At 53.2% G+C, this 13,858-nt stretch overlaps 1 protein-coding gene across 1 annotated transcript in view; it reads left to right on the forward strand.

Annotated features, from left to right (window-relative positions):
- Positions 1–10,694, forward strand: part of sptbn4b (spectrin, beta, non-erythrocytic 4b) — a 27,867-nt gene extending 17,173 nt beyond the window's left edge. Inside the window, exons 24-41 of the mRNA XM_086178093.1 lie at positions 1–131; positions 760–984; positions 1,416–1,505; positions 1,589–1,867; positions 1,952–2,082; positions 3,303–3,507; positions 3,582–3,827; positions 3,925–4,059; positions 4,275–4,519; positions 4,619–4,757; positions 4,883–4,967; positions 5,047–5,243; positions 5,330–6,342; positions 6,411–6,471; positions 6,663–6,922; positions 9,314–9,481; positions 9,567–9,609; positions 9,699–10,694. The exon at positions 1–131 is cut by the window's left edge and continues 133 nt beyond it. Coding sequence (XP_086034219.1) covers positions 1–131; positions 760–984; positions 1,416–1,505; positions 1,589–1,867; positions 1,952–2,082; positions 3,303–3,507; positions 3,582–3,827; positions 3,925–4,059; positions 4,275–4,519; positions 4,619–4,757; positions 4,883–4,967; positions 5,047–5,243; positions 5,330–6,342; positions 6,411–6,471; positions 6,663–6,922; positions 9,314–9,481; positions 9,567–9,609; positions 9,699–9,980 — 3,935 coding nt within the window. The 3' untranslated portion in view covers positions 9,981–10,694. The remainder of the gene's footprint in view (positions 132–759; positions 985–1,415; positions 1,506–1,588; positions 1,868–1,951; positions 2,083–3,302; positions 3,508–3,581; positions 3,828–3,924; positions 4,060–4,274; positions 4,520–4,618; positions 4,758–4,882; positions 4,968–5,046; positions 5,244–5,329; positions 6,343–6,410; positions 6,472–6,662; positions 6,923–9,313; positions 9,482–9,566; positions 9,610–9,698) is intronic.
- The last annotated feature ends 3,164 nt before the right edge of the window (positions 10,695–13,858 follow it).

Below are 13,858 nucleotides of genomic sequence, written 5' to 3' on the forward strand. Positions count from 1 at the left end.
ACCGGGCTAACCTGCTGGTGCAGAGCTTCGACAGCCTGGACCAGAGGCTGGGCCAGCTGGAGGGGCAGCTGGCCTACATGGACCATGGCCAGGATCTGACCAGTGTCAACAGGCAGCTGAAGAAACTGCAGGTTCGTAACATCTCAGCTGGTCTCGGAGGGTGTCTAAGAGGCTGCTGCCCTCCGGTGGGCAGGGACGGTACTGCATGAAGGGTCACAGGTTCATGTTGATGTTATTTCCTTGTTTTGTGTGTGTCTGTGTGTGTGTGTGTGTGTGTGTGTGTGTGTGTGTGTGTGTGTGTGTCCTCTTCTTTCTAAATCTCCTCTTTGTCTTCCTTCTCTTTGTCCTTTTCTTCCTCCTTTTTTTTCTTCTCCTCGTCCTCATCCTACTTGTTCTCCTTGTTCTTCCTTCTCTTCTTCATCCCCCTCTCCCTCCTCTTTCTCTTCCTTCTCCTGCTCTTCCTCTTTCTCCTCTTCCTCCTCTTCTCTATCCCACTCCTCTTCTTGTTCCCCCTCTTCATCCCCCGCCTCCTCCCCCTGCTCTTCCTCCTCCTTTTCTGCATCCCATTCCTCCCTCTCTTCTTCCTCCCGCTCTTCACTCCCCTCTTCCTCCTCCCTCCTGGGTCCCCTCCCTCTTCACCTCCTCCTCTTCCTTCTCTCAGTGACTCAACACCTCTTTCTCACTTTCAACTGCTCCTGACAACCTCCATCTACCTCAATAACTTTGACCCCCCCATCTTATTCTTTATCCACCTTCCAGACCATGGAGTCCCAGATGGAGGACTGGTACAAGGAGATCGGGCAGCTCCAGGCGCAAACGTCTTCCATATCGCAGCAGGCGCAGGTCAAAGAGACGGTCGCCGGGCAACAGGTGGCGGTGGAGGCCAGGATGGTACGTCTGATTGAACCGCTGAAGGAGAGACGGCGCATCCTGCTAGCATCTAAGGAGGTCCACCAGATTGGACGGGACCTGGAGGATGAGATCGTGAGTTTGAGGGATCCAGGGGGTTCTCTATAGCTTGTTTTTTCTGTGTGGTCTCCCTGGGTTCTCCTATCTGGGTTTTCTCCGTTCTATCTGTGTTGTCCTGCCGTGTTTGGGTTCTCTTTCTGTGTTCTCTCAATGTTCTCCTGCCTGGGTTCACTCTGTTCTCCGTCATCAGTCCAAAAGCAGTCAGCAGTGGTGTGAGTGAGAGAGTGAATGGTTGGATGATTGACAACTGACCCATCTTGGTTAAACCCCGCCCCCCACTGCAGAGCCAGCTGTGATGGGTCCCAGAACCCAAACTTCTGAGCATGATACGTGTAGTAGGGAGTGAATGAATGGATGGATGAATGAATGGATGGTGGATGGATGGATGGATGGATGGATGGATGGATGGATGGATGGATGACACACGTGTCCTGTGTCGGTTGCAGTTGTGGGTCCAGGAGCGCCTCCCTCTGGCCATGTGTCAGGAACACGGCTCCTCTCTTCAGGCTGTCCAGCAGCTCATGAAGAAGAACCAGGTATGACCACCCCCTCCAAGCCCATGAGGTCTTTCTTGAATACAGAAAATGACATTGAGGTCACAATTTTCCCCCATCTCCAGACCCTTCAGAGGGAGCTCCAGGGCCACCGGGGTAGGGTGGAGGACGTCCTGGAGAAGGCAGGGGTCATCACTTCCATTTGCAGCCCCGAGGCCGACGGCGCCCGGACAGGCCGTGAGCAGCTGGCGCAGCTGTGGACGCTGCTGTGGGCAGAGACGGAGCGGCGCCAGCTGGTGCTGGACGCCATGTACCAGGCCCAGCAGTACTATTTCGACACGGCCGAGGTGGAGGCCTGGCTGAGCGAGCAGGAGCTATTGATGATGAACGAGGAGAAGGGAAAGGTGCGTGTCATATTCGTGAGAAGAACCCAGATCTGGCATCCGGCAGCAACACCCGATGAATGTGTGTTTGGCTTCGCCCCCCAGGACGAGCCCAGCACGCTGCAGCTGCTCAAGAAGCACCTGGTCCTGGAGCAGACCATCGAGGACTACGCCGAGACCATCGGCTTGCTGTCCCAGCAGTGCCGGCAGCTGCTGGAAATGGGTCACCCCGACTGGTGAGCACGCTTGCCAGAGAGCCAGAAGATCCTAAAAGAGCCAGTTGGCCTTCATTTCACTGGCTGTTGTACTGGAAGTTAGCAGACCGCTGCAGTTAGCGCACTATGTGCAATTCAGAGCTGAATTTCCCATGGAGGTCAGTGGATAAACATGGAGGCAGCCATGACGCAAAAAGGTCCCTGGTTGGATTCCCACAGGTTTCCTTTCTGTGTGGGGTCTCCCTGTTCTATTCGATGTCTCTGTGCATGTCTTGGTGATGTTCTTCTGGGTTCTTCCCACAGTCATGCAGGCAAACACATGCAGGAGGTTCAGTGGATACTCTAAGCCAGCGGTCGGGAACCTATGGCTCGCGAGCCATATACGGCTCTACCGGTGATGGCATATGGCTCCCAGTCAACTTTGAGTTGAAACAGAAAAAATCAGTTCGGAACTGATTTTAAGATACTTGTAATATTTCTTCATAGTACTGTTTCATTTTAAAGTAAACCGAAATTAGTTTTGAAGATAAATTTCACAGGTCACCCATCGGTCGGGTCGGGAACCATTGGCTTCCGAGCACGTCCGGGTTATTGTAAAGGTGAAGAAATTAATTTTATCAGATAGCCAACTAGTTTATCCGCGTCAACCCTCGTAATGGAAAAGATGGCGGGAAGAAAAAAAGACGATGATTACCGTGCATTCCAGGCTGCATGGACAGAGGATTTGCATTTGGATCTGCGGTTGTCTAATATGCAATGATAAAATTGCATTGATGAAACAGTCAAATACAAAGCGGCACTTCGAACAAATCCATGCAGCACCAGAGATCGCATTAAAAGTAAGACATATTTAATTTCTTATACGTTAAAAATTCTATATGGCTTTCGTTGAAATATATTTGGAAATATTTGGCTTTTATGGCTCTTCCTGTCAAAAAGGTTCCCAACCCCTGCTCTAAGCTGTCCAGATGTGTGAATTAGTGGCTTAATGGTTGATGTTACTTCTGTATATAAGGCCCTGGGATTGGTCCCAGTTGAACCACACCTCTCTTACAATAACAGCTGGGATAGGCTCCGCCTGCACTGCAAGTGATTGATAAGCGGTATAGATGAATGAATGAATGATACTCGGCCTGCTTTGAGTCATGATGAGAAGGAGAAAGAGAACCTGTGGGCTGCAGAACATATGGTTCCATCCACGGGAACCTCCTGATCCTCTTTCCACCCCTTCATCTCCACAGCGAGCAGATCAGCAAGCGGCAGTCGCAGATCGACCGACTCTACGTCTCCCTGAAGGACCTGGTGGAGGAGAGGAAGAGCCGCCTGGAGCAGCAGTACTGGCTCTACCAGCTAAACAGGGAGGTGGATGAGCTGGAGCAGTGGATCGCGCAGAGGGAGGTGGTGGCCAGCTCTCCTGAGCTGGGCCAGGACTACGAACACGTCACCGTACGTCTGGGGCAGGAGGACCTCTGTGATGTCTAGATATTCTGGTCATCAGCGTTCTCTTCTTTGCTCCGCAGATCCTGCAGGAGAAGTTCACTGAGTTTGCCGCGGAGACGGGTGGCGTGGGGCTGGAACGTGTGACGGCCGTCAACCAGATGGTGGACGAGCTCATCGACTACGGCCATGCCGAGGCTGCCACCATTGCTGAGTGGAAGGATGGTGTGAATGAGGCCTGGGCTGACCTCCTGGAGCTCATGGAGACGCGGGCGCAGATGCTGGCCGCCTCACACCAGCTACATAAGTTCTTCTCTGACTGCAGGGAGGTGAGAGGCCATGCGGCCACACAGGTCCAAATCCACGTCTGAAGATGAAATGTCTTCGGTAGATCCAAGAACGTATGCCCAATGGTGTCCTCTTCAGGTTCTGGCCCAGATCGAGGACAAACATCGGCGCTTGCCGGAGGTTCGCGCTCGCCAGTGCAGCACGGCCAACACCAGCACCCTGCAGCGGCTTCTCCACAGCTTTGAGCAGGATATCCAGCTGCTGGTCACGCAGGTATCATCCCAGCCGGCTGGATCCGAACCATCCAGACTGACAGGCGGGAGAAGGCTCAGGAGGAATCTGTTTAGATAGCAGCTACCAATGCAAAGATTAGTCTGTGTCTTGGTTAAATGTGAGGAGTCTGGAGGCATCTCAGCAGCTTCGGAAGCCAGTTGAAGCAGAACCCCTTGGTTCTCCCGCCCTTCTGATCTGTTAACGTGCCCCGCCAGGTGCGCCAGCTGCAGGAGAGTGCAGCCCAGCTAAGGACCGTGTACGCCGGCGAGAAAGCCGAGGCCATCGCCTGCCGAGAGCACGAGGTCATGCACTGCTGGAGGGAGCTGCTGACGTCCTGTGAGGAGTGCCGGCTGCAGATCACCACAGAAACAGACAAACTGAGGTTCTTTGGCCTGGTGCGGGATCAGATTATGTGGATGGATTCCATCATCTGTCAGATTGGAACAGGAGAGAAACCCAGGTGAGCAACCCAGGAGGTGCAACTAGGAGCTATTAGGGATGAACCATGAGGCAGATAGATGGTTTGGTCCACCGATCTGAGGCCCCTTGTTGCCCACAGGGACGTGTCTTCAGTGGAGGTGCTCATGAACTACCACCAGAGTCTGAAGAGCGAGGTAGAGGCTCGCAGCCAGAGCATCCTGGAGTGTATCGAGATGGGCAAGACCTTGCTGGCGGCAAGGAACCCTGCAGCCGAGGAGGTAAGGAGACACAGAGATCCGCTTGTGGTGAAGCTCCTTCCCTGTAGACGCCGAGGAGCTCCAAGGACCAGATGGAGGTTCCTCTGTGTGAAACATTCTGACATCACTCTCATTCTGATCCTTAGATCAAGGAGAAGTTGGACAAGGTGGTTGCCAAGGAATGCGAGCTGTCTGAGAAGTGGGACAAGCACTGGGAGGTCCTGCAGCAACGTGAGCTCTGGTGCCGCAGACATGGACTGCAACCAGTGCATCCTCACCTCTTAACCCCTGGCTGCTTCTTCTCCCCCAGTGCTGGAGGTGCACCAGTTTGCCCAGGAGGCAGTGGTGGCCGAGGCCTGGCTGACAGCGCAGGAGCCGTTCATCAGCAGCAGCGAGCTGGGCGCCAGTGTGGACGAAGTGGAGCAGCTGATCCGGCGCCATGAGGCCTTCCGTAAGGCCGCCGCCACCTGGGAGGAGCGCTTCAGCTCGCTGCGCCGGCTCACCACGGTGACCTTTTTGCTCGCACCTGAAAGAAAACACGGTGGTGTCGTCTGGCTTTGTGGTGCTACGATGTTTTCGCTGTTTGTGTGCAGGTGGAGAAGCTGAGGGCGGAACAGAGCAAGCTCCCTCCAACCCCCCTGCTGGGGCGCAAGGTCTTCCTGGAGCCGCAGGACGCTTCCCCTGCCATGCTACCCCGCCTCCCGCTCTCCACAGCCATGAGACACACCATTTACGAGCAGAATGAAGTCAGAACCCCACCATCGCCATCCCCCGCCACCCCAACGCCCTCGCCGTTGGTGGCAGCCCGCTGCCTCAGCTCAGCTGGCGCAACTTACACCTCAGCGATGGACGGCTCCAGTTACCGCCACACCCTGGAGGCACGGCACGGCGGAGGCAGCGTGGTGGGCGTGGCCGCTGGTCTTGGGCAGCCAGCTCCCTCCTCCATCGCCTCCATTGCCACGGCGGCCATGCTCGTCTCGGCCAACCAGGCGCGAGAAAGCGCCAGAGAGCATGCATCAAGGGCGGCGAGCCAGCTCGAGCCAGCAGCGAGGGAGTTGGAGGCCAAGGCGTCGCCATACTTGCGGCAGCCCAAAATAAAACACCTGGATGATGCTGTGACCCCGCTGCTGGTGGCAAGCCGGCTGGAGAAAGCCAGGGGCCGGGAGAGGGAGGCTCTGCTGGGGGAGATCGGAATGCAGAAGGCGGAGGTGGCGGTGATGGCCGAGGTGGTCCTGCAGGAGCCGGGCAGGGAGAGGCTGCACAGCGAGCCCACCAGAGGGCGCCGCGGGTCCAGGACCAGTGCGCCGGGCCATGCAGAGCCCCAGGCCCAGACGCCTACCCTTCCCCGGGATCAGCGCATTGAGCGGCACCTCTCCAGCGAGCAGCTGATCCAGGCCCGCCGCGATGAGCTGCCCCAGGAGGTATGGCGGGAGCAGGCAGAGAGGCGGGAGCGCCGGACGCTGGAGAGGCAGACCTCCAGCGAGCAAGAGGGCTACGGGGGCCACGAGGGCCGGCGGCGGGACAGGGACCGCCACCGGCCCGAGAGGCAGGAGTCCAGCGAACACGACACTGGCAAGGAACACTCAGATCGGCGTTCAGCGGGAGGGTGAGATGAAGAGCCAGGAGACCCGGTGGGCGTCTGGGGTGCTTCTCTGATCAGCGTCTCCTTTCCAGGGACAGGAGGACGACCCTGGCGGAGATCGTTGAGCAGCTCCAGGAGCGGGAGGCAGCACAGGTCTGCATTTTTAAGCTCCTTGAAAGAGCTCAAGAACATGAGCAAGGAGGTTATGTGGAGTGGGACTTCACTGGAAATGGTGCTTCCAGCTCTGCTCCTCTTTCATGAGATGTTTTCAGCATGACAGTTATTGTATTTGTTACCAGGTAACTCGTTAGAATGGTTAATAATGAAGTCCCTGTGCCCCCCAGGCACGCGGGGAGGTTCCTCGTCTGCCCAACGGGTTCCCAGAGAAGACCTCCCGCCCGGACCGCCCCCGAGCCCGGGATAGGCCCAAACCACGGCGGCGGCCACGGCCCAAGGAGCCAGGTGACACCACGCGGCGCTCCCGGTCGGCCCCGGCGACTCAGAGCAGCCCGGCGGTGCCTCAGCCGCCTTCGCACACCGCACACCATGAGGGCTTCCTCTTCCGAAAGCTGGACATCGAGACCCTGAAGAAAAGCACCAACAGGTGGGTGTTCAGGGTCACAGCAACCCAAGGAGGACGTGCTCGGCATCTGGCGTCTGGCAGCAAATAGGTGCGTTGCCTGCTGGGTGGATTTCCCACCAAAGATGAGCTCAATGGCAATCGAACCCGCCATGCTCGGCTGCAGGAGGCCTCCTGAACCAAGGCTTCCGTTTCCTTGTATCCTAAACCACGCCAAGAAGAAGTCAGATCCATTCCGTCAGTGACCCCAAACACCTGGTGTCAGGTGTCCTCACAGGAACCTTCTCCGCTAGACTGTGGCCGAATCTGGAATGTCCAGAGAATCTTTGTGCACTTATATGTCCACTTTAGATATTTTGCCTTCTGACCTTCAGACCATGCCAAACCATACTAGGAACCGTTCCAGATGCAGATCCTCTGGTTGCCATGGTAGAATTTGGCATTGCAGACCTGAGATGTATTCTGACAACCCTGGTAGCAATGCTAACCCCAGCAGTGGTTAGCTAAGGAACACATCCCCAAAAGCAGATGCCGCACATCAGCTGGAGGTTCAGTTGGTTTTCTGCAGTAGTTCTGCAGCATCACCATGGGAAAATCCACCCAGCAGGGCGCCAAACTGCCCAACGTTTGACCCCTGCGCGGGCACTTTCTGAAGCCACACCCCCACCCCATCCTTGGCGCAAACTGCTGTGCATGCAGTGCTAACACTCCCTTGCTAACGGCACAACTGACATGTTGACCAGATGCATGGCTGGCGAGCGACAAGAGGTCACATGATCGGTTGCTCGCTGTGTCATGAATGAATTTTAAAAGAGTGATGCATTCAAAGGCTGCTGTTTTTGGAAATATCTCCTGAATACTACTGCATATTCTCACTTCAGACTGTTCATTGCAAAGGGTTTCCACGATGTTGATGCAGGCACTGGTGTTCCATGACATGCACATACGGGTGGGGGCTGCATGACACTGAACATGGTTCTCCGGTGGAATGTGAACACGGATTGCGTGACTTGCTAGCTAATGGAAGACATGAGCAATTTTGGGCACATTTTGCAGACTTACCCTCAGATATCCGCATCAGCTCAAACTGTATATGCTAGAGGCTATAAATGCTAACGCAGATGCAAACGTTGATGCTAACCTAGGACTGGAGGGCGTAGATGTTAGCGTAGATGCTAACCCAGGACTGGAGAGCATAGATTTCAGCGTAGATGTTAACACAGGACTCGAAAGCAGCTTTTTCTAGAAGCCTTTGTGGCCCTTTATTATAGCCTTTAGAATGTCCCGGAAAGCAGGCTAGAGCAGAAGGGTGCACACACACACAGACACACACACACACTCACACACATACACCTGCAGGCCTCCACGGATGACCATCTTACTTCTTCCTGAGAAACACAAGCAGAGTGTTGTGCTGCACTGCTCCCTAGTGGCTGGGCTGACCCTGCCCGGCCGCTGCTAAGCCCTGCCCCTCCGCAACTGCAGATGAGGCCCACTCACACCGCGCTCCTATTGGACACTGTCTGACATGTACATGCCCTGTTGTGTACATGCAAAGGTAAAACCTGACACGGAATGACACTAACCTGGACAAGGTGAACCTCTCTGAGCTCTCTGCTGAAAATACATAGTGAGAAAAAAAACAAGAAACGAATACGCTTCATATCAGAGAAAAGATGGAGGTTCATCTTGTCTCTTTAATCTGCTGCTCAATTTGTTTGATATTCTGACTTTGACCCAGGAAAGGTGAAAATGGTGCATGGGAAGATGTATGTGTCTCACACCCATTCAAAGTTAGCAGATTCATGCTAATGGTGTGTGTTTGGGGTCACTTATGATAAGCTAAAGTGTTAGCCCGACTACCCCACGGCTACCTTTCAAGTGAAAGAGCCGACCGGGAGCTGCCACGGCTTTGTGGGTGTTTCCTCTGACCCCTCCCTCTATGCACCGTTGTCTCCTTTTCCTGCCGAAAACTCAAAGCTGGGAATGTGCACGTGAATGTGTGTGGGCGCCAAAGCCCCCCAGGGGGAAAAGTCTCTTTTCCACCACATTGACGTCTAACCTCTCTCCTCCCTTCTCCTCTCTCCTGTTTCCTGCTGGCTGCTCCTCTCGTCTCCTCCAAGGTAAGTGAAGTCGAACCCCCCCAATAACCCCCACCCCACCCCCCTTCTGTGGCATCCGTCCGTCTGTCTGTCAGTGTTTGTCCGGCGGTGTGTTTCCTTCCTCCCTTGTTGGCACTGGTTCTTCTCGCCCACTGTTTGCTCTCGCCAGGTGAGTGAGGTGTTAGCTTAGCGAGAGCAACGCTGCAGCTCCTCCTGACTCCTCACTTTTCCACCCCCCCCCCCTCCTGCCCTCCCACCCCACACCCCACCTCCCTTTCCATCCCAACCACCCCACCTTCCCACACCACAGCAGGTCCTGGGTCAACCTGTACTGCGTGCTAAACAAGGGCGAGATGGGCTTCTACAAGGACGCCAAGAACACCGCCACGGCGTACAACAACGAGGCGCTGCTCAGCCTCTCCCACTGCCACTGTGACGTCACCAATGGCTACAAGAAGAAAAAGAACGTCTTCACACTCAAGTAGGTGTCCTAGTCAGAGGTCATGCTGGAAGGTCTGCCAAAAATCCTGCATCTTATACCGCTTCTGATTCCCCTCCGATCGCAGGACAAAGGATGGCAGCGAGTTCCTGTTTCATGCAAAAGATGAGGTCAGTGGTCCTGTTGTTTTCTGGTCTGCAACCACCTCCATCTCCATGCCGCACGAGCCTGACGCACGTGACTCCTTCTCTACCTGCAGGATGACCTCAAGACATGGGTGAGCAACATCGCCGCCAGCATTTCCGAGCACGAAGAGATTGCCAAATGGGGGCAGCCCCAACCAACTACCTCATCGACCGACGAGGGCACGCGGCCGGACGGCAGCAAGGCGGACAATAGGTCAGAGCGCGGTGCTGAGCGGGCTGAGAAGGAGAAGGAAAAGGAGAAGGAGAAGGAAAAGGAGAAGGAGAAGGGCGAGAGGTCAGATCGGGCTGCGAAGTCAGAGGCCAAGCGCTCTGAGAAGTCGACCAAGAAGAAGTGAGCTGGGCGGACGGGCTGGTCAGGATCAAACGCACGCGGACTCCGGATCAGGAGGCAGCGGACTGAGTGCTGGCCCCATGGTGCCACTCTCACTGCTGCTGGACGCCGGTTTGTTCAGTCTCAAACAGGATGGATGACCCCCTCCCTCTTCCTCCTGTCCTCTCTCGTCTCCTCCGGGAGGACGCACGGTGGCGAAGCTCCACATACACACACACACACATACACACACAGACACGCACACACTCAATCCAAAGCCGACTGTTGTCGAACCGTGCAGAAGGAGAGCGACCCCGAGAGTGATGACCTCGAAGGCTCGACCCCCCCGCTGATGATTAAATGTAGCTCATGACGTCCCGCCTTTGCTTTTCTATCCGATGAGCTGTGTCTCTGTGTACTTAATGTCTTGTCTGCGTGCACTACCTGTCCGTCCACGTCTGTGAGTTGGGCCATCCCATGCCGTCCAAGCCCTTCTCATGATGCCGGAGCAGGAACGCAGATTTATGATATGATTCTGCTACCCGCGGAGCTGACTGGCAGCTGACTGGCAATTATGACATCATCATCGTAGCCTCTCCCCCTGCCATTTTACCCCCCCACCTCACCAATAAAGTGAACCGCCATCTGATCGGAAATATTCAGGACTGTCAGGAAACCTAGACAGGGAATGTCTCAGATTTAGAAAAAAAATCAAGATAAATAAACAATTTCGCCACGAGAGCTGCGTTCCAGTGGGATGTATTGAATTTGCACTGGATGTTTTCTTTGAATTAGCATGTTAGCTAATGCTATGAGACCTCCACCAGCTTCTCCTGCACCCCCCCCTCCCCAGGACTAATAACGTTTTGTAGAAACACTTGAGCCTGCACTAACCTGTGGTTCATCCTTTGAGATCAGATAAACTTCATTGATCCCCATAGAGGAAATTCCTTTGTCACAGCAGCATAACAGTTATAATGTCAAAAATGAATATGAATATAAATATAAATAAAGAGACAGAAGACAGAAGATAGCAAGACATCCACGAATAAATAGACAGCAGGGAGAACAACAACGGCAACAACATCAGGGATAATAATGGACAACAGAATGGAACAGTAAAGCTGAAAAATAGACAACCAAACTTAAATGACATTATAAATAGAGTGACAATAGCAATGACAGGAATAAAATAAATCAACAAAAGTAGACAGGATGTGTGTGTGTGGGGGGGGGGGGCAACAAGGCTAAGAAAGAGAGCAGAATTAAGTCATGACATGTGAATGGGTGAGGTAGAGAGGTTGTGGAAGCAGCACAGATGCACCTCAGGCCAGTCAAAGTTGTGTGCCGTCCAGACTGCTTTAGCCAAATTGAACCGCGTTGTCTCGGCACCCAATTAGCACAGATCCGCAAAAGACTTTCTTCTGTGTGTGTGTGTGTGTGTGTGTGCGTGTGTGTGTGTGTGTGTGAGTGTGCTCTCTGCTCCCAGGGTCTGCGTGGCTCTCAGGTTTTGCCATTGTTCCATGCTAGCGCGGGCTCAGCACTCCGGAGCTTGTTTGTCCTCCATTGATCCCCGTCCCAGTCTTCCAGTCTTTCCAGCGGAAAGTACCACTCTGCCACTCACTGGGGGAGAAGGTGGAATAAATAAATAACAGACACGTTGTTGAGAATGTTGTTTTTAAAGAGCTAGCTGGTTGAGGCATTGCATGTCTTTCCTGGAGGAGAATTCATGTGTCTTGTCCCCCTGGCGCCCCCCACCGAACCTTCATGTTCCAGCCTCCCGCTAGAACCTTGTCACAGAGCCATAAAAAGAGGAAAGTCAGATAAATCAGCAGCCAGGTCAGGAAGTAGTCAATACCCCCATGTGTCGTCTTGGCGTCCGAGAGGTGATAGTGGTTCCCCGAGTTGAACCTCCAGGCGTCCGTCTTTTCTACTGACCTTCTCCGCTGTTCCTTAAACCTCAGTGCTGTCTGAGTGGAGCCAAAACTCTGCCTCCACCCCAAACCCTGGGTGGGGTTTGCACTCTGTGCTCACGTTGACTCTGTACATAGAAGACAAGAGGACGCAGTAGTGTTTCTAACTAGAACTAAAGTAGTGGGGAGGTGCTCCTTCACCCACCGCACGCCATCTGGATATATTGGCTTGAGATAAAGAGGAGCACCGGGAGGAGGTCCACCTCACCGCTGCAGCGACACATTCACATTAAACCCCATGAAACCGCCGCCTCCATCCTACGCTGTCACTGCGCCGACGCTGCATCAATGTTTCTGTCGGATTCCCAAAATGCTTAGCATGCAGCAGCGGGCAGGACCTCTAAGGACTTCCCCAGGAGTCAAGTGTCTTGGCCAGAACGAACTTTGCTTGTATTTTCGTAGTCAACTCTCGAGGCCTTCATTAGCCAAACCGTTTTCTAGGGTGTTTGTACCTGCAATCAGTCTTTTTTCTTCTCCGTTGCTTTTGATAATCAGTTCTCGTCTGGGCTGTGCCATGCAGCGACCACTGAGCTGCTGAAGCCTAGAAATGAGTGAACTGTTGAAACTATCAGCTAGCAGCTCTTCTGTTAGCATGAGTTAATAGCCGAGGAAAATTAGCTGGTATTAATTAGCTATCTCAGCATAAATCAAGAGCACACGAAAGTTTGCAGTAAACATTAGCTCCAGTTAGCTATCCGCCTTTGCAGAAAACACTAGCTCTGCATAAGCTAACTCAGCAGGAAACAATAGCTTAACTGGAACTAAATAGTTACAGTTAGCTCGCTGACTCGACAGAAAACCAAATTGAAGTTGGCTAATTGAAACAAGGTGGATTACGCGGAGTTGCTAAGCTGTGGGATCAGACTAATTGTTGATAATGTAGATTAGCTTCCACTGCACGAGTCGGACAAGACTTTCCCAGTTTTAAGATACCGCACGTTTCCAGGAAAAGCCAGACAATACAAGCAACTTCTTTTTTTTACTAATCATAAAAAGCCTCTCACGGTGTCATGAATGGCAGGACTCACTCCTGGATCACTGTGCTCACTAAACAATTCAGTTCCCAAGCTGTTCTTCTCACACCATAATATTCAGTTGATAGTCGAAGCGACTGATATGGCAGAAAACCCACAATCTGCAAATCCTCTGTGTGTCCGGGGTTTTCGTGTTCAACACAAAATGCATGAGAGAATGCAACCTTCCATTCATTGATTCGTTCACCGCTTCAGCACATTGGATGTGTCAGAGGAGGGGGTGATTGCTGGGTCAAGGAGATCATGTACGTGTGTGTCAGAGAGGCTGGTAATGACATGTACAGCCCTCCGCCGCTGCAGACACACGGTCGATGCACGGCGAGACAGGCTGGGACTGTCAACATGGTTGACATCTCTCCCTCACCTCTGTGTGTGTGTGTGCGGTGTGTGTGTGGTGTGTGTGTGTGTGTGTGTGTGTGTGTGTGTGTGCAATTTTGTGTGTCTCTGTGCTGTTTGTTTATTTTCTCACATCAGTCAAGATGGAATGATGAATAAAATACCTTTTGGTCCGAGGGACCCTGCAGTGTGTTCTCTTCACTTCACTGGGAAAAAGATGAATACACACAATTTTGTTTGGAACCACTGCCATGTTGTTCTCCGAAAGCCAACATGATCTCCAGAATGGGAGTCAGAAACGTCAGAAATCAAAAGGTAGCAAGAACTTGGTCTTTAAATGGTAAAATTTTTCAAACTCAAGGAGATGCAGTGATTTGTAATCATTATCACTTCCACTTTTTGGTCTTTAAAGGAGCTCCATTACAATGGGAAGATGGAAAAGGTAGTTTGAGCAGTTAGTGGAGATGAAGTAGGTGGAGGATCTTATGTACCAAGGGTCAACAGTCCAGAGCAACGGCGAGGAGTGAAAGAGGTTACAGGTAGATTCTAGCGGAAGATCA

This window comes from Fistularia commersonii, chromosome 3 (genome assembly GCF_037954325.1).
Source record: "Fistularia commersonii isolate RoL2024-O1a breed Wild chromosome 3, RoL_Fcom_v1.0, whole genome shotgun sequence".
Taxonomy (NCBI): domain Eukaryota; kingdom Metazoa; phylum Chordata; class Actinopteri; order Syngnathiformes; family Fistulariidae; genus Fistularia; species Fistularia commersonii.